This window comes from Xenopus laevis, chromosome 8L (assembly GCF_017654675.1).
Source record: "Xenopus laevis strain J_2021 chromosome 8L, Xenopus_laevis_v10.1, whole genome shotgun sequence".
Classification (NCBI taxonomy): Eukaryota; Metazoa; Chordata; class Amphibia; order Anura; family Pipidae; genus Xenopus; species Xenopus laevis.
The window spans coordinates 122584063-122608419 of record NC_054385.1 but is presented as its reverse complement, the minus strand read 5'-3'; the positions used below and the strand labels follow the sequence as shown (position 1 = coordinate 122608419).

Sequence of the window (24357 nt, the reverse complement as noted above, 5' to 3'; positions counted from 1 at the left end):
ATCTATCTATCTATCTATCTATCTATCTATCTATCTATCTATCTATCTATCTATCTATCTATCTATCTATCTATCTATCTATCCATCTATCTATCATCTATCTATCATCTATCATCTATCTATCTATCTATCTATCTATATTTTTATCTGTCTATCTATCTATCTATCTATCTATCTATCTATCTATCTATCTATCTATCTATCTATCTATCTATCTATCTATCTATCTATCTATCTATCTATCTATCTATCTATCTATCTATCTATCTATCTATCTATCTATCATCTATCTATCATCTATCATCTATCTATCTATATTTTTATCTGTCTATCTATCTATCTATCTATCTATCTATCTATCTATCTATCTATCTATCTATCTATCTATCTATCTATCTATCTATCTATCTATCTATCTATCCATCGCACCCAGATACTAAGCAAGTTAGACCTAACAACGGGCTAGGATTACCAGCCCAAAGCCCCTTTAAATATTCAAAATTTGCTCCCAAAGTCATGGCACTCGCCAAGCATCCTGCATCATTATCTTTGACATTAGCTTCCCCTTTAAAATAAGACTTTATCTAATACATCAAACAAAGAAATGGAGATACTGTGTGACGTGGGTTCTGCTCTGGCAAACCATAACATGCTGAAATCTTCCTTGTGGTTCAACAGGTTTTTGTTTGGCTTCGCACTTGTTTCTTTACCGTATAAACATTGCTATAAATAATTTCTGCAAAAAGGAAGAAATAAATCATAAACTCTTGCCAAAAGCAGCTGCTCTGAAACCTATAGGGTTGCTGGCTGAAGTGCAGATGGTCTGGTTTCCGGCTTGACTAACCGCCTGCCTGACGAGCTTCCTAACCTAATATAATCCGCATAAAGGGGAAATCTACCCACAAACTGTTTTTTTGTTTATTATTGCATGCTTACAAAGAATGTATAGAACTGCATGTTTTTCTCACTGGGTTTCAAAATAATGTGACCTGTAATAGTCACACTGCTTCGAGGGGTGGCCTGTGTTGCTATAATAATCAGTTGGATCATTTTGTGAGACCCCAGACAGGTGTGCGAGGGCCCAGCCAGCGCTGTAATCATGGGGTTAATGCAGGTCTCCATTTTGGAGTGCAGAGAAAAATGAACCTTTGAGGTTTCTTCTGTCAAATTTTTGGGGTTTAACATTTCTGGCAAGGGATTAGAGATGTATCCCGGGAAGGTTAAGGTCGTATTGGACTGGGCTCAGCCTCTTTCTTTTCGTGCGATCCAAAGGTTTTTATGTTTTGCAAATTATTATCGTCAATTTATTAAAAACTTTTCTTTGGTGGTGTCTCCAATCACGGATCTAACCAAGAAGGGCGCTGATCCAAGTATGTGGCCTCACGAGACTTTTCAAGCTTTTGAATTCCTGAAAAGGGAATTTGTATCTGCCCCCATTCTTCGTCACCCCGATACAATTTTACCTTTTATTGTAGAGGTTGATGCCTCAGAGGTTGGGGCAGGGGCAGTCCTTTCTCAAAGGCATCCAATAACCAACAACGTGCACCCCTGTTCATTTTTCTCTAAAAAAAAATCTCGTCTGCTTAAGCCAATTATGACATTGAAAACAGAGAATTGTTGGCTTTTCAATGGGCCTTTGAGGAATGGCGACACCTGTTGGAAGGAGCTACCATATCGGTCTACACTGACCACAAAAATCTGTCTATATCGAGTCTAGATGGGCTCTATTTTTTACTCTGTTTAATTTTTCTCTTACTTGGGCACCTACCCAAACAAGCAGATCTGGCAGTGTATGGCCACTTTTAGACCTTTTTGTGGACAAAAGATACCATTTTCCTGACAGCACTCAAATCTGAGCATAAAAGATATAGTTTGGTTCAATATTTGGGTGCATCCTTTGCAGGTTTAGGTTGGGTTGCCCAACATTTTTTATCCATGAGCAACATTCAGATGTAAAAGGAGTTGGGGTGCCAAATAAGTGCTGTGATTGGTCATTTGCTAGACCCCTATGTGGGTTGGCAACCTACAAAAACCTTCCTCCAAGTCACATCCAAGAGGTTGGGGAGCAACATGCTGTTCACAAGCCACTGGTTGGGGATCACTGGTCTAACACTATCCAATACACAGACCAACACACAATATTTTTTTAAAAAATGTAAATTTTTACTGTGAATAAGAGAAAATGCAAGTTTCACAAAAATAATGGCTTATAAAACCACTTGTTTCAGCAGAAATAAAATAATCATAAAAACTCAGGGGAAAAAAAACAGGAGGAGGTTAACGTCATTAATAAAATAATCTCTTTATGAGGGAGGAATACTGGTTTCCCCTGAAGGGTCTGAAAACATGCAATTGTCACATGATAATATATAATGTCATTGTGATAAAGTAAAAGCACTCGGTCATATATTCCTGTCCGGACTCAGGCGGGTTTGGTTTTCTGCTGTTGATGAAATCATAGAGGTTTGCTGGATTCCTCCGACTGATAGGGTAAAGCCATGCGACAAACCGGTATTTTGCATTGAGTTAACCTAAAGGAGTCACATGCAAGTTGTCAGGTTTAGTGGGGTGTAAGGAGCTTGTCAACTGCCCCACTTGGCTCTCTTTAGTAGCAATGCATCTTCAGTCTTCGTGGTTTCTCCATGCAACCCATCTTTGAGGGACTTCCTCTGGACTCCTTGTCTGCCGACATAAGGAAAAGGACGGCACATGCTTGAGGATGGAGATTACAGAGTCTGGTCAAGAACAGCTGCTCAAGCGCCTGCGTAAAAGTGTTACGGGTTTGGTTTTTTCGTCCTCTTGGTCACTTTCACACTGCCTCTGAAACAACATAACGCAAGATATTGTGAATATTCTGCCAAACGTCAACTGATTGTATCATTGTAAACCGGCTCTAAATTGTTTTTACCCTTCTCTATCCCATGTTTAAAATGAAGTGCCAGGATGTCATTTTCTTGTCCTGGGGTGCTCGACCTGAGGCCTCCTACCTCTTATAATGATGAGCTGTGTATTCAGTCTTCACACTAAGCCGGAGACTGGAGTACTAATGTCAACAGTATTTCCAGTCTACCTCAACCTCATACCCTTTCCTAGCCCAGCATGAAGGGTGAACACACAGGTATGGAGTCTGTCGCCCCATGGAAATAAAATTCACCTTGGGCTCAGTTATAAAGAATAGTAACAAGATTATCACTTCTCTGGGATTAATATAAATACTTATTTTCAAAAGAAGGTTTTTATATATTGTGGTGACAAAACGGTACTGGAATTATAGTTACAGGAGAACTTGCCTATTTTTCTACCCTGCTATGTAGGGTTGGTACCACACCTGCTGCTGATGTGACCCTAACTGGTGGAACTTACTCAGGTTCTGTTGGAATGTTCTGTCAGTGGAGACGTTGGTCTCAGCAGTTCCCCACTAGAAAACCAAATTTAATACAGAGATACAGGTGTGCAATCAATTCTGTTTTCATTGGCTTTTCTACAACAGCATTTGTGAAATGCTAGAGTTTTCGGAAGTAAGAAAGGGAATTCCAAAAATGGATGCTGCACTGGAGAAGTCCTAAGGATCTCCAGGATAGGAGGTTATGAACATGAAATGTGGTTGGGGATGGTTTGATAGATGTAAAGAGGAATAAGCTTGTACAAGACTTTGAGTATGTGATTAGTATGAGTTGCCATTTAATCCTGGAAGCTATAGGAAGCCAGTAGAGGAACTGAGTTGAGAGGCAGAAGAGTAGCAGCTGGTAGTAGTAACAAATGTTTCTGGTGAAAGAGTTTATCATTGACTGCAGTGGAGAGAGCCGGTAGAGTGGAAGAACAGATAATAGGGGTTGCAGTTATAAAGGTGTGAACATGAGCCTTGGTGACATCTGCAGTGAGGAAGGGTCAAGTAATTGCAATATGATTTAGAAGAAGGAGACAGGACTGATAAAGGTATCAGATGTTGGGGATAAAATGGGGGCTGAATAAAATGTATCACCAAGGCTGGAGGCCTATGAGGTAGAAGTAATGGAGGTGATGTTTATGGATATGGAGATGTCAGGATCAAGTAGGGTTGCCACCTTTTCTGGAAAAAAATACCGACCTTCCTATATATTTTCCCTATTAATAACCTTGGGATCAACCATCATTTTTCCGGCCAGATCGGTAAAATACCGGCCAGGTAGTAACCCTAGGTTCAGGTGAGGCAGATTTTGGGGGAAAATTAAGTTCTCTTATGTTCAATTCTATATAGTGGGGCGACATCATCATCATTTATTTATATAGCATCTATGATGATACAGCATAAAGGCTGTATTTAATGGGGGAGATAAGTAATAAAGGAATTATATGAGTGGCAACAGAATAGAGTTGGTACTAAAGTCGATGAGATGCTTTGCTGAGGGGTGAAGTATATATGAAGAATAGGAGGGGAGGTGATTAGTGTACCTTGTGGTACCCCATCAGACAGGCCTAGTGGAGTGGAGCAAGTATCTGAATAGGAGATACTGAACGTGTGGTTGAGAAACAAGAGGAAAACCAAGAACAAATGTTTAGAAGGCATCACAAAGAAGACTAAGCTAAGGAGAAATGTCCACCAGATTTTGTCAATGCTGATTCCACAGAGTGGTGAAGGTAGAAACTAGATTGTAGGGGATCAATAATATTTGCATATGTATCTGTGGGCCTGGATTATAACAGAAATAGGTGTGTGCATTTTCTGTATATTCTTTACTGATCTAAGGTAAAAAAACATTCTCAAAAGATGTTATAGTCCAGATGGTTACTTACCAGTTCTTCTTCATCCTTCATTGGGTTGCACAGCAGCTTCATGCGACATAGTCTGTTACAGGCAGATACCATGTTGTAGGAAAGCTGTATGGAAAGACAAGGGGACATCAATTTATTGTGATGTCCTGAAGGTAACATGGTCCTAATCCAAAAGACACCAGCAGCGTGAGGATGCTGGGAACCATAGCTAAAACCAGGTGGAAGTTTAAGAGTAGTATTTGAAGGAAAATAGGAAAGCAAACTCTCCCCTTGCACATCATTTGGAAAAACGTATACAAATTATCCACTTTTAGCTTGGCTATGCCCTCCTTCTCTCAAATCTCACCTTCCACTTCCGTCTAGCATTAAATTTCTTAAAATTCTTCATGTTGATAGATGAGCGGCTTCTGTTCACAGCTTGCTTTCTGTTTAGTGGCTGTGGGGAGGAACAAAAAAGGAACTCTAGTAAATTATCTGTTTCCCCCACTGCAGGGAGAACATTTCATAATGTCTCCCAACCCTAAAACATTTTTTTATTGCATTACCCCAGGTGTCTACTAGCTACAAACAGGCAGTCTTTTTTTTTCTGAAGGAAAATTCTATGCTAGGGCTGCTATATCACTTGGGTTCTGCATAAGAAGGTATTGGGGTTTAGAAGCCAATGCAAATAATAAAAGGGGGTTTGTCGGCAGCCAAGTTTGGTGCCCCTGAAAAGGGCAAAGGAGGAACAGTGTTGATTTTAGAAGTCTTTATCAGCCAAACTTTATAGGTATATATGTGAGTTTAAGCATATTAAACCAAGGCTGCCACTGGTCAAAAAGTATAAGCAAATAGAGTGCCACCATATTGCTCTGAATTTGAAACATTTTACACTTGGATACTTCCCCCATTTCTGATGTTTAATATAAAGATTTAAAACAAAGAAAACAATACATCTCTCTTGGGAACACTCACCTTAATCCATGGGTGGATCAGACACTCTACTGCGGTCATTCGGTCCCTACATGAAACAAATTGGGTATCTCAATATGGTATATACATATATAATACCATGCTATTCAGACCCTCCAAATTCACACCCATATGTTCAGAAAGGTAGAGCAAAGGGTATATGAACCCATACAACCAAAGCCCACATGTATGTTCAGTTGGTGGAGGATGCGGGAATCTCTCTCCATGTGATAGACCACCAAATTGTCATTTAGATAAGCTTCATATGATGGAATAAGTACGTTTTAAGGGCCATCAAACTACACTTGGTTGAGATAGATATAAAAATTAACCTTGTAAAATTTGTGCAGCCCCCCTCCACACACCTAACGTCAGTTCACGACAAGCCTTATAGTTCTAAAGACACAGCCATTAAATCACTCTCCTGTGATTCTATCAGTATTCAGGGCACAAAATTAGTCTGCTTCTCTGTTTTTTCACTGCTCTTGACAGACCAACAGTTTGGGAATTGTTGATATATCTGCACTAATCCATCAACCAATAAGTGGTCAGGGTGCTTTATATTCCAGCTGCGTACCTTGGATCCTTCAGCAATAGCTGCTGTATGAAGTCTTTGGCCAACTCGCTGGTCTGTTTGAAGATGCGGTCATCGAATTCATAGTTCCCGGACACCACATTCGTCAATGTCTCTTGGTCTGTCTCACCTTGAAAGGGTGACAATCCGCTAAGCCTGGAATCAGAGATAGGCAATTATGCATAGCTTAGCATGATTTGAGTCTAGATTGGTAGTATAGGCATTTGAGATACTGTTTAGTTGTCTGTAGGGTAATTATATTGACCTACAATCAAGGTCTATGTTTAACGGGACATTATTGAATTAGAGAGGGTGCAGAGAAGGGTAACTAAGCTGGTAAAAGGTATTGAAAATCTTAGCTATGAGGAAAGACTGGCCAAGTTGGGGATGTTCACGTTGGAGAAGACGATATGATAACTATGTATAAATATATAAGGGGGATCGTACAATAACCTCTTTGTCTTCTAAAGAATTTAGCCTCATTTAACCATGTGACATAAAGCAAATGTCCAAAGAAATTTTATTGCCTTGAGGATACACCAAAAAGTGGTTCCCAAATGGAAATGCTGACCTCCTGGTGGTGGGGGCAGATCAGTTTCTTGGAGGTTGCCCAGTCTGTGGGCTATTTAGGCCAACATTTTTTACTGCTTGTAAATACAGCAATGTTTTCATATCTCTGTCACCTTCTTCTAAGGTATGGTAGACCCTGAGATGTGGGGCCTGATGGGGGTCACAGAAAAATTTAGACTTCTGGACTAACACCTTACCTAGCCCAGTATTAACCATTCCCAGTACCCATTGATTCCAAGGCCAGAGTGTTGTTAACACCATATTACCAATGGACTCAAGGACAGTTTAGCAGTTTCTTGCTCCCTGCTACAAGTTACCTGATAATGAATTACTTGGCTATTCAGTCAGGGACCGTGAATCTGCAGAATTTTACCAGAATTAGGCAGGTCCAAAATTATGACTGCCAAGGCAACTGCTCTCTCACACACACTCAAACATGACAATGTACAATACATTCAAATTCACAGTAGTATACTTACAAGATATATGTGATAACTCCAATACTCCTATAAGACACAAAAAAAAAAGAACTTGAAAAAAATATCAGATAATTCAAATATTCTAAAACCATCTTTGAAGGTGACCATATATCGGCTGAATGGGTGGACAGTGTGCAATTTGTACATGTACAAATTACAATAGCAAGTTGATTTGACAGGAGGAAAGGAGAAGCTGTGGTGACCCTCTTTTCCTCATCTTCTAATGTATCATCCATGTAATGAGAGCAAGCCCTCTAGAGGTAACATAAATGCCCAGAAGGTTGGGTAGTATGGTTGACCATGGTTGACCAGCCAATCAAATCTGGGCATGTGCGGACAGTTTAACTGTAGATCTGATCACCAGTAGCCACTATGGGGCAGCAGAATGAATGAAATAATGAAAACACAAAAGTTGCTTGCTGACAAAGATAGTTTGAGGCAATAAACAAGAGAGATAGCAGACTGGTACTCACCACATGTCAGTTGGGGGACCAAGTGGCTCGTAGTTTATGACCTCAGGAGCTGCAGAATGAAGACACCAAGTTAATGATGATATTTAATCCTGGGTTGTACTTTCAGGGCCTGTGCTCTTCCATAAGGGTCAAAATATGCCTCTGCAATTTACTTTTGGATTCTAGAAGTTGATAGGTGACTGCAAGGGTGTCTTGGTTGTGAGTCAAAGCGCTGCCAGGTTTGTATATTTTAACTCTCTCCAGAAATTATTTAGTGATCCCATCATGCTCAGCTGGGCTGTTTCAGCAGGGCTAGAACCACAAGTGTGACATTCCCTGCCCTAGTCAATCTGGGACTTGAATGGTTTGGTACCTTCAATAAGATCCTGAGCTGTCAGACAGTGACCTTACCTATATATTGGGGTGTCCCACACAGGCTTTTAAATACAGCTCCATCTTCAATCTTCTGAGCCAAGCCAAAGTCTATGATCTTGATCTTGGGATGGGGCACATCCTTCTCTTGCAGCATAATGTTTTCAGGCTTGTTGGAGAAGAGAAAAAATAGTAGAGCGGGTAAATATCTGAACACAAACTGCATGAAAAGTTCTCTATCTAAACATTTAGCACTAGTGAAATGATTTAGTAATTCCAAATGCAAAAGAAAATCACACATGTAGCTTCACTAAGAGCCCACACTTAATACATGAGTGATACTCAGAGTTCCCTGTATAACTCAGCCTGCAGCCTTGTGCCTTTGTATGGTCACAGAACAACCCCTCAGTGACTTCTAATATCCTTATCATTTACAGTAGGGGGTATATTATCCCTTATAATACATGAGTGATACTCAGAGTTCCCTGTATAACTCAGCCTGCAGCCTTGTGCCTTTATATGGTCACAGAACAACCCCTCAGTGACTTCTAATATCCTTATCATTTACAGTAGGGGGTTCATTATCCCTTATAATAGGAGTGATACTCAGAGTTCCCTGTATAACTCAGCCTGCAGCCTTGTGCCTTTGTATGGTCACAGAACAACCCCTCAGTGACTTCTAATAGCCTTATCATTTACAGTAGGGGGTACATTATCCCTTATAATACATAAGTGATACTCAGAGTTCCCTGTATAACTCAGCCTGCAGCCTTGTGCCTTTATATGGTCACAGAACCCCTCAGTGACTTCTAATATCCTTATCATTTACAGTACAGTAGAGGCTTCATTAATCCTTATAATACATGAGTGATACTCAGAGTTCCCTGTATAACTCAGCCTGCAGCCTTGTGCCTTTATATGGTCACAGAACAACCCCTCAGTGACTTCTTATATCCTTATCATTTACAGTAGGGGGTACATTATCCCTTATAATACATAAGTGATACTCAGAGTTCCCTGTATAACTCAGCCTGCAGCCTTGTGTCCTTATATGGTCACAGAACAACCCCTCAGTGACTTCTAATATCCTTATCATTTACAGTAGGGGGTACATTATCCCTTATAATACATGAGTGATACTCAGAGTTCCCTGTATAACTCAGCCTGCAGCCTTGTGCCTTTATATGGTCACAGAACCCCTCAGTGACTTCTAATATCCTTATCATTTACAGTACAGTAGAGGCTTCATTAATCCTTATAATACATGAGTGATACTCAGAGTTCCCTGTATAACTCAGCCTGCAGCCTTGTGCCTTTATATGGTCACAGAACAACCCCTCAGTGACTTCTAAAATCCTTATCATTTACAGTAGGGGGTACATTATCCCTTATAATACATGAGTGATACTCAGAGTTCCCTGTATAACTCAGCCTGCAGCCTTGTGCCTTTATATGGTCAAAGAACCCCTCAGTGACTTATGATTTCCTTATCATTTACAGTAGGGGGTACATTATCCCTTATAATACATGGGTGATACTCAGAGTTCCCTGTATAACTCAGCCTGCAAACTTGTGTCTTTGTATGGTCACAGAACTCCTCAGTGACTTCTAATATCCTTATCATTTTCAGTAGGGGGTAAATTATCCCTTATAATACATGAGTGATACTCAGAGTTCCCTGTATAACTCAGCCTGCAGCCTTGTGCCTTTATATGGTCACAGAACAACCCCTCAGTGACTTCTAATATCCTTATCATTTACAGTAGGGGGTACATTATCCCTTATAATACATGAGTGATACTCAGAGTTCCCTGTATAACTCAGCCTGCAGCCTTGTGCCTTTATATGGTCACAGAACTCAGTGACTTCTAATATCCTTATCATTTACAGTAGGGGGTATATTATCCCTTATAATACATGAGTGATACTCAGAGTTCCCTGTATAACTCAGCCTGCAGCCTTGTGCCTTTATATGGTCACAGAACAACCCCTCAGTGACTTCTAATATCCTTATCATTTACAGTAGGGGATACTTTAAGCATTTTAATACTCAGTGCAACATAATATTTCATAAAATGCTACTCATCTTTCCTGGCCACCAGGTGGCACTGTGGTAGTACTATTTTAACAATTCCCTGTAAGTTGGCTGACAAAGCCTAAAACTGACAAAACATGTATTTCCAGTTACACAATGAATTCAAGCAAAACGAGATGTTATACCTTCAGGTCCAAGTGAGCAATGTTGCAGGTGTGCATGTAGGTCACTCCTTTCAGTATCTGCTCCAAGAACTCTATGGCATCCTCTTCTGACAGGGCTTCCTTCTCAGCTATGAAGTCAAAGAGCTCTCCACCTCGGATCCTGCACAACAAGTAGACACCAATAGGGATTAATCACAGTGTCTACCAAATTATTTGACTTGGATAAGGTGGACAACTGAGGCCTGATTGATGGAGAATGTGGTAACAACACTGTCTAGAACAGTGTTGCACTTTTTTAAGATCAAGCCCACCTTTAGGGACCCCTTTAGTGATTTACAAGGTTAAAAATATAGGAAACCCTGTACAGTATCAGTCATGCAGACATTGTTTCAATAGTATCTAGGACACCCCAAGTCTCACCCTAACTGACCTTCAAGCAGGGCTTTCATGTATATCTAGGACAGCAAGCATGGATTCTCGCCACCTCTCACCCTAAATGGGCTTCAGCCTGAGCCTCGCTAAATCCACTGCTCCAAGAACTCACAGAAGGATCAGCTCCACAAGTCTAGAGTTATAGTCTTTTATTCTGACTGGCCAGATCTGAGGCAATCTCATAGGCATGTAACTGCTCTCTCTTAGCTAGAAGGCGTTTAAACCACATGTTCATGTAATGCACAAAAGGGTCCATAAACAAAAACACATTTTTGGTACAGCTGATTCTCCAGTAATCCCAGAGAGATTATTATTGTTTATTTGCAAAGAAGGGAGTGGGCCCACACAACATGTTTTTATCCTGGGCCTGAGCCTACACCAGTGATATAGGGCAGGGGTGAGCCCTTATTTACAGGAGCCTCTCCATGACCTCAGTAGTTTATAAATGGTAAGGGAACCAAGGTTTTCTCCTCTATTGAGGAGGGTGGATGGTAGAGAGGAACTTGAGGCAGGAGACTTAAGGGTCAGGACACACGCTCAGATTTGGGGAGATTATTTGTCCAGCGACAAATCTCCTCTTCTCTAATCTCCCCGAACTGCCTCCCTTTGGCTAGAATGTAAATCACCGACGGGATGGCACTTGTAGCGCTTCGTTTTCCAAAGTTGCCCGAAGTTTCCTCGTGAGCGTTTTACATTCTAGCCAAAGGGAGGCAGTTCTGAAGGGGAAATTTGTTGCTGGGCAACTAATCTCCCCAAATCTGAGCGTGTGCCCTGACCCTTAATTCTCCTGCCTCAAGTTCCTCTCTACCATCCACCCTCCTCAATAGAGGAGAAAACCTTGGTTCCCTTACCATTTATAAACTACTGAGTTCCCACAAAGAATGATTGTAGCTATCATTACGACATGCTCTAGGAGAGTGAGGCAGAGATAGGATAAGTAGTAAGCACAGCTCTGTGTTCCACTGAGGAGATGGTGTGGGGTTAATCCTCAGGCTACACACACCACAGAAGGGACTCCAACCATAATGCATGTGACAAGTACCTCTTCTCCTAAAGATTCAGTTCAGCATTAAAGTTCCTGTTACTGATTTTAAAAACCACCGGGTGCCTGAGTTATTGTGAAGACCAGTGAAGTGTTGGTGTATCAGCTTGAAGACTCTTCTCTCCAATACTACATTGGGGTCCAGCTGAGAGATGGAGTAGCATGTGGCATGTGTCCTACCCATGGAGGAGCTGAAGACTACTCTAAAAAAAGTGTTACAGTTGCTTAGAATATATCCATCGGCAACATATTTAATATGAAACTTATACTTCCCCTTTAACAGGGAAAAGCCCCTGTCGTAAATGCAGAACAGGGTTTGATTCCTACTGCCAACCACAAAGGCAGCTTCCAGAAGGGCCAATCAGATTATAGGCCAGGCGGGCCATTGTAAGAACCAATCTGGCCAATGGTGTCAATCACAACTAAGGAAGTGACTTTATGGAGTTAATGTACCCTGTCCCATCTTAACCCTCTGATGATGTTACCTACTGAAAGAATCTGTTGTGATGCTCCAGCAGTTACTTAGGGAATGGTAATGTCCCTTTAATGGGAAAGAGAGAGTACCGAAAGGAGAGAAGTATTGAAAGATATAGCACAATGCTCACAAGCCCAGAAATAGCATGCAGAGGCAACATGACCGCACACAAATGCCAAACAAATCAATAAAACGTGCTGGAACTGCTCCTTGCTCTCTATAAAATGATTTGCTATTCAGATCTTCTCCAGTGGACGGATTTATCTTCATACAATATTGATTAGAGGTTCTAACCATTTGTTTTATGAACCCTCTAAAATAAGCCTGACATCCCATAATCACACACTTACGGCATGTTTGCAGAGACACACGCGGCTCCACACTGATAAACCAAATGTCACCCGGCTTGAAAACAAGATCGATTTCTGCATTTCACTTGCAGATGAGGAAAATGAGGCTCTTTCGGCCTAATCTGTTGCTGCCAGCTGGCTTTCGAAGACCTAAACTGACCCCTTTTTAATTATGTAGCCCTACAATGGATAATTTTATTTTAGACTTTCTGAGGATCTGAGGAACCCGAGCATCTGTGGGACACTAATATCAAAACATATTGGTCTGTGTGGGTCCAAAACAATGGCATCCCTAACCAATATGTCATATTGATCAGTACAGCTAAACAACACATAAAGGGGCCTGAGATGATAGATCATGAGATATGATCCTTACTTAATGGTCTTCTACATTGATCACCCATGTGATATTAATGTTGGCCACATAACTGCATGTGTCTGATCTGGCTCACCTCCTAGGTTACCAAATTGGATGAGGATCTCCTTGCTTGGTGACCCTGCCAAGCAAGTTGATTTGTTTATGTCTAGTTTTAGTTTTGTACAATTGGTACAACAGGACATTGGCTAGGCACCAAGGGTCCTTGGCTAGAGTGGAAGCTTGAAAGGTTGCAATCCTTGGATATCTATAGTTTCTGTGAAATCCAGTAGTTGAGCCAAGGGGACTAGGGGAGTATGAGGAAGAATAATCGGTTCCACTTACAGTTCTAAGATCAGCACCATTTCAGCTTTGCTTGCGAAGACGTCATGAAGCCTCATGATGTTGGGGTGTTCCAGCTGCTGCAGGATAAACACCTCCCTTTCAATCTGGTCCCGGTCGAGACCCAGGCGGCTGCCTTTACATTTCCGTGTCTTTATAAACTTGCCGGCGAAATAGGTCCCAGTGCTTTTTTGCCTGCATTTCTTCACCACGCCAAAATGACCGCTGGAAAGACAGTAGATATATCAGAACTGTGTTCTGCATACAGTGCTAATGGATTAGAAACTTGAATACAAATGATATGCAGTAATGTGATCTTGCTAGAACAGGGGTCCTTTAACTTTTTTACCAGTGAGTTGGGAAGCAACACAACGAAAGTCCCTTGGGATGCCAAATAAGGGCTGTGGATGGCTATTTGGTAGACCTTATATGGACTGGCAGTGGCAGCCTACAGGAGACTCTATTTGGCAGTACACCTGGGTTTTATGCAACTGCCTCCAGGCCTGGAAATAAAAAATAAGCACCTGCTTTGAGGACACTGAGCGCAACATCCAAGGGGTCGGTGAGCAACATGTTGCCCACGTGCCACTGGATGGGGATCACTGATCTAGAAGGTCCACCTTGGCCTGATTTTGCCACAAGCTAGGGCCTAGGCCAATGAGGGTTTATGCAGGTTTGCCAGGAGAGGACTGCATTAGTTTGTCAGTGGTCCTTTTCTAATCTGTCCATTAGATATCTGAATGGTTATTGGCTGTCAAGCAGACCCCATACACAGGGTCAGACTGGGTCGGTGGGACAGCAGAAAAAAACCAGGTGGGCTCCAGCCCCCATGTGCCTAGACTAGGATTACAAAACAAGGTACTCCAGCTCAATTAATCTGCTCAAGGGTTATTACCCGTGTTTAATGTCAAGCCAAAAGGGTGTACCCCTTCGTCAGGCACCTGACGAAGGGTTACCCCCCCGAAACGTTGTAACCTTTTTGGCTTGACATTAAACACGGGTAATAACCCTTGAGCAGATTATGTGTGCTGGAGTACTTTGTTTCGTATCACTTGCTGGAGGTGCCGTCCTCCTATGCCCCATGCACCGTGTACATTGAAGAGGGACCAGGTGTGCATCTGCATTTCGTTGCCTAGAGTAGGGTTGCCACCTGACCAGTATTTTACCGGCCTGACCAGTAAAAATGATGCTTAAAAATGTTATTAATAGGGAAAAAATCTAAAAATATAGGAAGGCCGGTATTTTTTTCGAAAAAAGGTGGCAACCCTAGCCCAGACCCACTCCACACAGCCTGCAGCCTTCTTGTTTTCTGTGCTCCTGATCTCCACCCTGCCAAATCGCAAGAAGAAATGATGTGCACAGGGAATTTTCAACTGGAGAGGAGGCCCATGGGCATTGGGGACCCTGATGTGGCAGCCCCTGTGTGCCCAGACCTCACCATACATGGGAAAATACTGTGCTACCATCTTGATCTGAAGGGGTATAATAGGCCATATATTACCGGTTTAAGATACTTAGGTGCCATGTTCAGGCTACATCCGTTAATACCATACTTCTGTGGCTTCTCAATTATAGGAATTTATAATGGCTAGTTACTAGGGTTGCCACCTGGCCGGTATTTTCCCGGCCTGCCCGGTAAAAATGATGGTTGATCCCAATGTTATTAGTAGGGAAAAAAGATAAATATAAAGGAAGGCTGGTATTTTTTTTCCAGCAAAGTTGGCAACCCTACTAGTTACTGACAAACAAAAAAATCGCCATACTGTACTTTTGGGTGGGTGATCAAGGATACTACAAGTTATATATAAATGTAATTACAACAGAAGCTATGTAACAGAAATCAAGCGCTTCAGTTCACACACTTCCGTTATTCTCCTTCTGCTGCGGGGGTCTATTAATCACAGAACATGAAGGACATTGTGGAAACAGGAGAGATGACTACTGATACAGACTTACAGTGGTGACTAAGCTAAGGAGGCACGGGGGCTCACTGAGAATCACTTTTAATATGTGTTTATGAAAATGATTTTTCTGCAACATAAATTATTAGCGAGGCGCCATTCCCAGCACCCAGAGCACGTCACTGTATCAGGAGCACAGGAGAAGTGGTTAGCCAGTGACTGAGCACACACAGAACACAACAAACAACAGGAATCTATAGAGAAACATTTCCTGTTTTTAACACCCCCCCCACCATCTGTTACGTTTTATCTGTATAACACACCAATAGTCTGTGCTCAGTCCCCCGTTGACCCTCATTGCTCCTGTCATCACTAAACCTGACTCCACTTTGCTCAAAGCAGATTATTTAGAGACCGACAGAATGCTGATCAAAAGACCTCCAACTCGTAGCATTCCAGATGTGGTTGGATCACCACCATCACCATGTTCCAAACTCCCAAACTCTAGGGTTGACTCCAAGAGGAAGGGGGTCAGGCCTGATGGTTAAAGGGAAACTAAAGTCTAAAATAGAATTAGGCTAGAAATGCTGTATTTTGTATACTAAACATAAACTTACTGCACCACAAGCCTAATCAAACAAATAATTTATGCTTTCAAAGTTGGCTGCAGGGGGTCACCATCTTGTAACTTTGTTAAACATATTTGCAAGACCAAGACTGTGCACATGCTCAGTGTGGTCTGGGCTTCATTTGGGAGGTTAAGATTAGGGATTGCCGTAAATCATCAAAACAGCACATGTCAAATAATATCTGCCAAAAGCCGATACAACAAGACTGATTAATAATCAGAATATACAGACTGCACTGGGTCCTGTGTTGTCATGTAATCTAATGTGGATTTTATAGTTTTTGTATTGTTTTATACAAACTTTCTCCAACTCTGCAGAACCAGTGGCTCCAGCAAAATAATCCTCCAAATAGAATCCCAGTTTATCTGTTTGAATCTGGCTCCATGATTTTTGTCCCTGCAGCTGGAGTTGGAAACAGGGGATGTAAAGCCAAAAATAAAATTCCATTTTTACCTTTATTAACTGAAAAAGAAACATATCGCAATAATAAATATGTACCGTTTTGCTGTGGATACGAATCACTGTCGCGGCTGCTCTACAGGGAAGCAAACAAAGTTGCTCGAGTTCTGCATGGCTGGGAAGTAAGGCTCCTCCCTGCCGTTTGAATTTTTGATCGTTTCCCTGCAGAGCAGTTAGGGACCCTCTGAAGTTTCCTGTGTACAGAAAGGTTTATTATAAAAACGGTACACATTTTTTAATTAAAGTATATTGGAAATAGGTTTCTTTTTCATTAAAGAAAGTAAAAATGGGATTATATTTTTTGCCTTTACATCCCCTTTAATGATGATAAATGATGTTGAAATCTAAAGGGAAACTGTCCTGTATATCCCTTGAACTATAGGAAATCACTACCATGTTTCTATAACTGTGTTGTAAACTAAGGGGCTAGGCCTAACCAAGGCTGGAACTAGGAGTAGGCAGCATAGATGACTGCCTAGGGTGTAACAGAGTGGGGGGCACAAGGTGGGTGCATATCTATCAAATATTTTGGAAATAGAAAGAGGGACAAAAACATTTTTGACAACACTCATTTTGTGGTCACACCCCCTAATTACCATGTTCATTTGATCACATTTCTATGGTTTTTATGTGTTATTACATTTTGCTAATGAAGGTGAATTGCCCTTTAAGCTGCAAGTCACAGTTTCCACAAGAGACCTGCTTATCTTACATTGTTACAAATGTTTCTTTGCTTATCTTAAATTGTTACAAATGTTTCTTTGCTTATTTTAAATGGTTACAACTGTTTCTTTGCTTATCTTAATTGTTACAAAAGTATTGAAAGTGCACCTGCCACATTTTCTGGGCTCTCTGTCAAAAGCCAATTAAGCTTTAGAAACTTTGTATGTTTTTCAGGTTGTTCAGTGCAGGAGATCAAAGAGAAAGTCGGGACATTTCAGTAACAATCTGGGACTGTGGGTTGAGCTGTCAAAATCAGGACTGTCCCACATAAAACAGGACATTTGGGAGGTATGTGGATGTGAGTTAATTGACTGGTTTGGGAGGCATTATGTGGTTACCTGGGCTGCTATTAGTAGGGTTGCCACCTGGCCGGAATTTCACCGGCCTAGCCGGTAAAATACCAGCCAAGGCCATGGCCGGTATTACAAATTTACCGGCAATTAGTGATGTGCAGGTCAGGTTTTCCCCGACCAACAAACGACCCTAACCCACCCTCACTCTGCCCGCGCCCGTCTGCATTCGACTTCCAGGTTCCTTTTATAGACCCACGCTGACCTGCCCGGCCAATGATGTAACAAAAGGGCGGGGTGAGCAGACTCACGGCTATAAAGTCGGAAGCCGGCATTTGAAGGTGGCGAAGAGGAGTGTGAGGTCGCCCCAAACCCGACTGACCCACGGGTTCCTGCGGGTACTGGATCAGGCCGCACATCACTACCAGCAATGTAGCTGCTGGTCAATTTGTGATCACCAGTCAAACTGCTCCCAGCATGCCTCTGATCCACCCCAGCCCGGCCCTTTCTAGCTACAATACTTACCGATTCCACACTCCGAGGGTCGGCCAGCCCCCTCAATGGCATGATCCCGCCCCTGTGACATCACTGTTCCGCCCCTCGTGGACCCGCCACCACCTTGGCCGGTAAAGTTTTCCCAGAAAGGTGGCAACCCTAGCTATAAGTGATTGTCAGAGGCAGGTGGGTTAGGCTTGCTGGGTGCTGGCCATTGGGTGCCAAGAGAATTTGAAGACCGGCACTGGGTTCCACCAAATGTTGGACCACAAGGAGAACCTGAACCTGAAAAGTTTGTAGAGCTCTAGTGAATTGGATGTGCTATTTAAAGTTCAGCAGCTGCTGGAGGCACAAGAGGCGACAGTACGGGGAACAATAGTTCTATTAAAACATTATTGTTTGGAACAAAGGGATCCAGCACAATTATAAAGCATCATAGTCGTAACATTGCCAAGACCTAGTTCCTGTTAGAAGATTATCTTAGGAGAACCATATGTGGATTACAGTCTGTCCTCATAGTTATTTTATTAGTAAAGAGAGGCTATAAATTGCCCCCTCCAGTGTAGATCATTTCCATCTGTGGCACCACGAAGCTATAGTTGTGGGGTTTTATTGCGTTTCATTCCCCGTGTTTCCCATTCCTGGTCTGGTTTGGGCCTACTTCCTCATCTCTATGGTAGTCAGTTGTCTCTAAAGTATGTCATGTGACCCTCCTGATCTTTATTGTTGGATCCAGCTGTGCAGAGCAGCAATAAATGTGGGCTGGTCTGTCCAAACCTAAAAATTTGCCAAAATCAGCATCTGGTATCCATTTTGCCTCTATTCTTGGATGACAATTCATTATCCTTGGAAGCTGAAAATATTTCCATAAGATTCTTTGAATCTCTCTATGGTTGCTTATTTTCCCTGCTGGTTCTGACTCCTGAGACAACGTAGCAAGCGCCAGCTGATAAACATACCTGGAGGAGATCAGACTTCTGCTACACTGTTCATGAGTTAGAACCAGAAAACAGAAAAGCATAAACAAATACTACTTTTAATTGCAATTACATAATGTTAAAACCACTGGACAGTTAAAAATGTATATATATATATATATATATATATATATATATATATATATATATATATATATATATAATATATATATATATATATATATATATATATATATATATATATATATATATATTGGAAAGTTGCTTAGAATCGCACTAGGAAAAAAACAGGTTTAGGATGGACTTCCCCTTTAAGAGCTGGCATGTATTCATATTATATTGCACAGATTTATATACAACAGAGCCCAGCACTAGAATTTTATGTTCTTATTTTCCATAGGATTTTGGCTGCTGGTGACGCTTTGGCCGTTAAATAATTCAGCACTGTATAAATGATTCATATGGATTTTCGAGGGAAGAATGTTAACAAGTCTCTAGACTCAAGAGGGGTTTAGTAATAGGAACCAATTGATTTCAGTGGCATGAATATGAATCAGCTCATTGTTCTGTATAATACTATAACACTCTCAGTGAGGATATATATTTATATATACACTGTATATATATACCTCCTCCAGCTGTCAGCCGTTGCTTTACAACTGTCAGCTGTGTGTTTGGGGTACAGGGAATGTATGTGTGAATGTTTTATGGCCATGCCTATGTGCCTCCCCCACACACTCTTCTTGGATCGAGCGTTGTCCAGGGTGGGACCCACAAGGGCTGGGGCCCACCAGATGTTTTCCCGGTGGGCCCCACAAACCCAGACCTGCATTCCTCTTAGAACCTTGTGCGATCTTCTGCCCAACCCTGATTGCGGCTGCGAGAAGAGGAAATAATTTATTCTGTGGCTGGGATGGGGTCCTGGGGGGAAGTTGCAGCTGGGATGGCCTGGGGAGGTTGTGGGGGGCTTGCAGTGGACCCTGGACCCCCCAATCTGAAGCTAGCACTGTCAGCACTTGATACAAGGTCTCCAAATAGGAGGGAGTCCCACTGTCATCTTCCCGTACCCCACACTGGGGCTTGTTTATAAACAATGGGCAAATTTGCACCTGGCAGTAACTCATGGCAACCAATCAGATAATTGCTTTCACTGTTCAAGCTGATTGGTTGATATGGGTTACTGCCCGGGTGCAAATATGCCCAGTGCTTATAAATGAGCCCCAGTGTGCAAAAAAAACCCAGTTAATTGTGGCCTTTGTAAAACTTTGCACACTGCAGAGAGTTCTGTGCCCATATTCCCCTGAATCCTTACCTGCCCAACTTCTCCAGCAATTCGTAGAGGTCCTCCACATTTTCGTGCTTAAATGAAGTCATATTGGGATTGAACACTTCGTCTTCCAAGTTGACTATTTCCTCATAGTCCTCCCCCTGCGAAGACTTTGGGAAGAGAAGGGAAATAACAGATGAGAATAACAGAGAGTCGCTTTGATCTCTCGCTACAGTTATCTGGCGCATCTCGCCCATTAACCCATTTACTATAATTGCGGCGGGACTTCATCAATTACCACATTCACACAGTACATTCAGTACATTCAGACTAAAATGTTTTGTTCTGAATTCTCCCATTTCTCCATGTGACACAGACTAATCTCTGGTACAGGTTTCCTGTTTTCAATTTCAAAGCCAGAGTCCAGCTCTTATCTCCCGGCTGATTATTTGTACAGATCCCCGGAAAAGCAAAGCCTCCAAGACCAAACACCCAAAGCTAATGATGTCAGTTATTGTTACTAAATCATATGAAAAATCAGAGGCCCTTCTGGTATATACCAGTTACTGGGCTGTATTGATTTGCAAAGTGATTGCACATTCAAGAGAATATATATCTCCCTTTTCAAAATGAATCAGTTAATAGTGCTGCTCCAGCAGAATTCTGCACTGAAATCCATTTCTCAAAAGAGCAAACAGATTTTTTTATATTTAATTTTGAAATCTGACATGGGGCTAGACATATTGTCAATTTCCCAAGCTGCCCCAAATCATGTGACTTGTGCTCTAATAAACTTCAGTCACTCTTTACTGCAAGTTGGAGTGATCACCCTCTCCCTTCCAAACCCCCCCCAGCAGCAAAACAACAGAACAATGGGAAGGTAACCAGATAGCAGCTCCCTAACACAAGATATCAGCTGCCTGGTAGATCTAAGAACAACACTCAGTAGTAAAACCCAAGTCCCACTGAGACACATTCTGTTACATTGAGAAGGAAAAACAGCAGCCTGCCAGAAAGCATTTCTCTCCTAAAGTGCAGGCACAAGTCACATGACCAGGGGCAGCTGGGAAATTGACAATATGTCTAGCCCCATGTCAGATTTCAAAATTGAATATAAAAAAATCTGTTTGCTCTTTTGAGAAATGGATTTCAGTGCAGAATTCTGCTGGAGTAGCACTATTAACTGATGCGTTTAAAAAAAAAACATGTTTTCCGATGACAGGATCCCTTTAAGGGAAACCGATTGAAGGGAAACCATGAACCATTTCCCAACATCCCTTAGGCTCACAGTGTAATGCATCCCCACCTCACCTTGTTTCATTGTAAAGTTCTGGATTCTGGAAAGTGCTGGAAAATACATTTATATTTCTTTCTGAAAGTTCAGATAGCGTGTATGCAACTTTTCTACATAACCCCAACAGAATGAGCTCATGTCAAAAATAGGGTATATTTTCCCTTTAAATGAATGCCCTTTAACAAGGCCTTTCTTGGGGTTGGCCAGGCTCTGGTTGCTTAGGCAGAAAATAAACCACTACATTATGACCCTTAAGGAAAGTGAGGGGCCAATGGAAGCTCAGCTTTAAAGAGTAACCCAATACCTGTATGCAGCAAAGGCCTAAATTACAGATCTGAGTACAGTTTTTATTTTTTTTTGTCACCATTGTACAGAAAAGAGCTTCCCCTTTCCAAAACTATAAATAGTGTCTGATAATAGATGAATACATTTGCCCTTACTTAAGATGGCCATACATGGGAAGATCCAGCTCTTCATCTGACGTGTTGGCCGAATCTGTCAGATCAGATCATTCGGCAGTAGCGCTGAACAAAAGGCCATAAAAAGTCACTACACCCACTTCCTTCTAAAAATATTCTCTTTGACATGCAGTTTTATCCTTCGCTGTACTCCAACCCTTCCTACTTTATTTACTTTAACCAGCACTTATTTAATTGAATAAGGTAATGCTAAGGAATCATACTTCTCATTTACAGGAAAAGGTGCAAGTAATTATAGGAATATGAATATTAAAACGTATTTAAGATGAGCACTAGAGTGAATGGCACAAGCATTAGGAGCCCTCAGTGGGATCCAATCAAAGAGGAACACAAGCAGATTGTGATAGATAAAGAAAACTCAGTAAAAGGTTGGAGGACAGCCCTGGAAATGCAGTGATGCCAAGATCAAGGCTTAAATCTCAAATGCCTTCTACAAAAGCCTCCAGTTTCACAGTGCAACAGGCAGGATGGAAATCTATGCCTACTTTAATCTTCAAGCTCAGAGAATCCTCATTGTCAGCTGATATACACCTACCTTAGAGCTGCTGCTATAGGTTGTACTACTTAGTCTCCAAAGAACACAACTACACTCTTAGATGGAGGTTCAGAGGTAGAGAGATCCATTGGGGCTTTGTATCCATTTCAAAACAGTTTCAGGGTTCCTAAATGGAACCTAATGATTAGAGTGCTACTGTGAATCCAGAAGAGAGGGTCACTCAACAAAATATGATCCCATAAAAAAGAACCCTGGTCAGTCCAAGAGGAATGTCCTGTCCTTCACAACAGCTATGAAGCACTAAAATGGATCAACATCTGAGATGTTCTGTAGAAGGACAGAGATACTGCTGCTTCTTTTGTATTTAAGAAATGCTCCGCAAGTTTCCTGGTTACACCTGGCTCCTTTCCCTCCATCTGATGATTGTGCGGAACCGGTGTGGAAATCCCCTCTGGGCTACAAACTCCCATTATACTATTTAACTGAAAAGAGTTTCTTAAGTCATCATCAGACCAGAAAACACCCAGATCAGCTTTCAAATTAACATAACTAAGAGACAGGTTTACTAAAAAAAAAAACAGTAAAAAAAAATCCAACCATTTTGTTTGCCATTTACTATTACTACAATTTCACTATCACTACAATTTTACTATTACTACAATTTTACTATTATTACAATTTTACTATTACTACAATTTTCTTCACATGCAAACAAAATCTATTCCGGCACCAGCAAAAGCTTCCCATTACAAGCACTTTTTGTCTTCTCTTCGGAAAAATTCTTTGGAATGGCTGCCACAATCTTGCCCATATGTTATAAATGTCCCTTGGGTATAAAGCCACCTTGGAGCTGGTCCAACAGTTTCAGTTGAAAAAAAACCCCAACGGGGAAAATGAGAAATGGTTTAAAAAACATCAGTGATAAATATCAAGAGCATGTTGTGACCAATTTTAAAATATTCTTGCAGGACAATAGACAAAGGCAAAACCTAGAAGAATGCCTATTGCAATGAATAAAAAGTACAAGGAAGAAAGTACATTGATCCTATGAAGAAGACAACTTTCAGCTGTAGGATAAAACAATAGTTTAAAGAATGCATGTGCCTAATAAAAACCTGGAGCACCAGGGAGCAATAAGGTGAAAGAGCCTCAAACATTTTCAGAGACTGATTTTTGAGATGAAGAATCCTTGACTACTCCCTGAATAACAAGCTGCAAAAGATTGGGCAGAAGAACAAGGGCTGCTTGTGAGTCAAGAACAAAGAATCCATGTCTGAATTAAAGAAAAGGCTCTTCAGAATGTAAAGGACCTCGAAAAACACCTGATTAAAGAAAAGCACTCAGGGGAATCATCTGAATCAGACCAAACCACAAATGCTGACCTCTTTGTTCAATAAGTCCTCATGTTGCTCTGTTCTAACAACTGCAATGGTACAAGTCTGAATTTATTCTAGGACAAATATAATTGTTTGCCAGATTCTCAAACAAATGAGTCATGTATGAAACTTACCCTACAGTGATAGATACCGTTCTTCAATATGGCCATGTATGGGGCTCTTGGGGCTCTTACAGTGTGTTGATACAAGAATCATCTAAATATATTAAGATCTGGGGCTTAATGGAAATTTTTGTCTTTGAGGTAGGTTTCAGAAGAAGTAGCTTTGATTAAAGGAGTTGCTCTCAAAACGCGTCAGGTGATGTTGGTTTGTGACCTGTTGCAATAAACCACCATTCTTTTTAACCGGAGTGCCGCCTTTCTATCTTCTTGAGCACATATATAAATAAACCCTTGTGCCTCACAAAAAAACAAATTGTACCTGAACTCCAGCTTTTAATGAAAAGAGCTTATGTGCTAAATGATGCGTAATGCACCTGCAGAGATGTATGAGATTGTAGGAAGGAAATTTATTTACACAGTCAACCACATTACTATTATTGTGCTCCCTGTTTGTATACAACATCAAGCCTGTTCATGAAGATTAGGTCACAAAGTTGGGTGACTAGTTCCTGTCTTGGCAATGCCCAAAATTATTGTAGGGAT

At 41.4% G+C, this 24357-nt stretch overlaps 1 protein-coding gene across 10 annotated transcripts in view; it reads right to left on the bottom strand.

Moving 5' to 3' along the window:
- Nucleotides 1-2141: 2141 nt before the first annotated feature.
- Nucleotides 2142-24357, bottom strand: part of dapk2.L (death-associated protein kinase 2 L homeolog) — a 78616-nt gene continuing 56400 nt past the window's right edge. For 8 of the 10 annotated variants that reach the window (XM_018229151.2, XM_018229154.2, XM_018229152.2 and 5 more), the window contains 11 exon segments: nt 20093-20217; nt 13349-13570; nt 10371-10509; nt 8190-8319; nt 7800-7848; nt 7327-7353; nt 6281-6433; nt 5707-5752; nt 5099-5188; nt 4774-4857; nt 2142-2820 (listed from right to left, as the gene is read on the bottom strand). In XM_018229151.2, the coding sequence (XP_018084640.1) occupies nt 2740-2820; nt 4774-4857; nt 5099-5188; nt 5707-5752; nt 6281-6433; nt 7327-7353; nt 7800-7848; nt 8190-8319; nt 10371-10509; nt 13349-13570; nt 20093-20217 (1146 nt within the window). In that variant the 3' untranslated portion in view covers nt 2142-2739. 10 annotated transcript variants of the gene reach the window in all.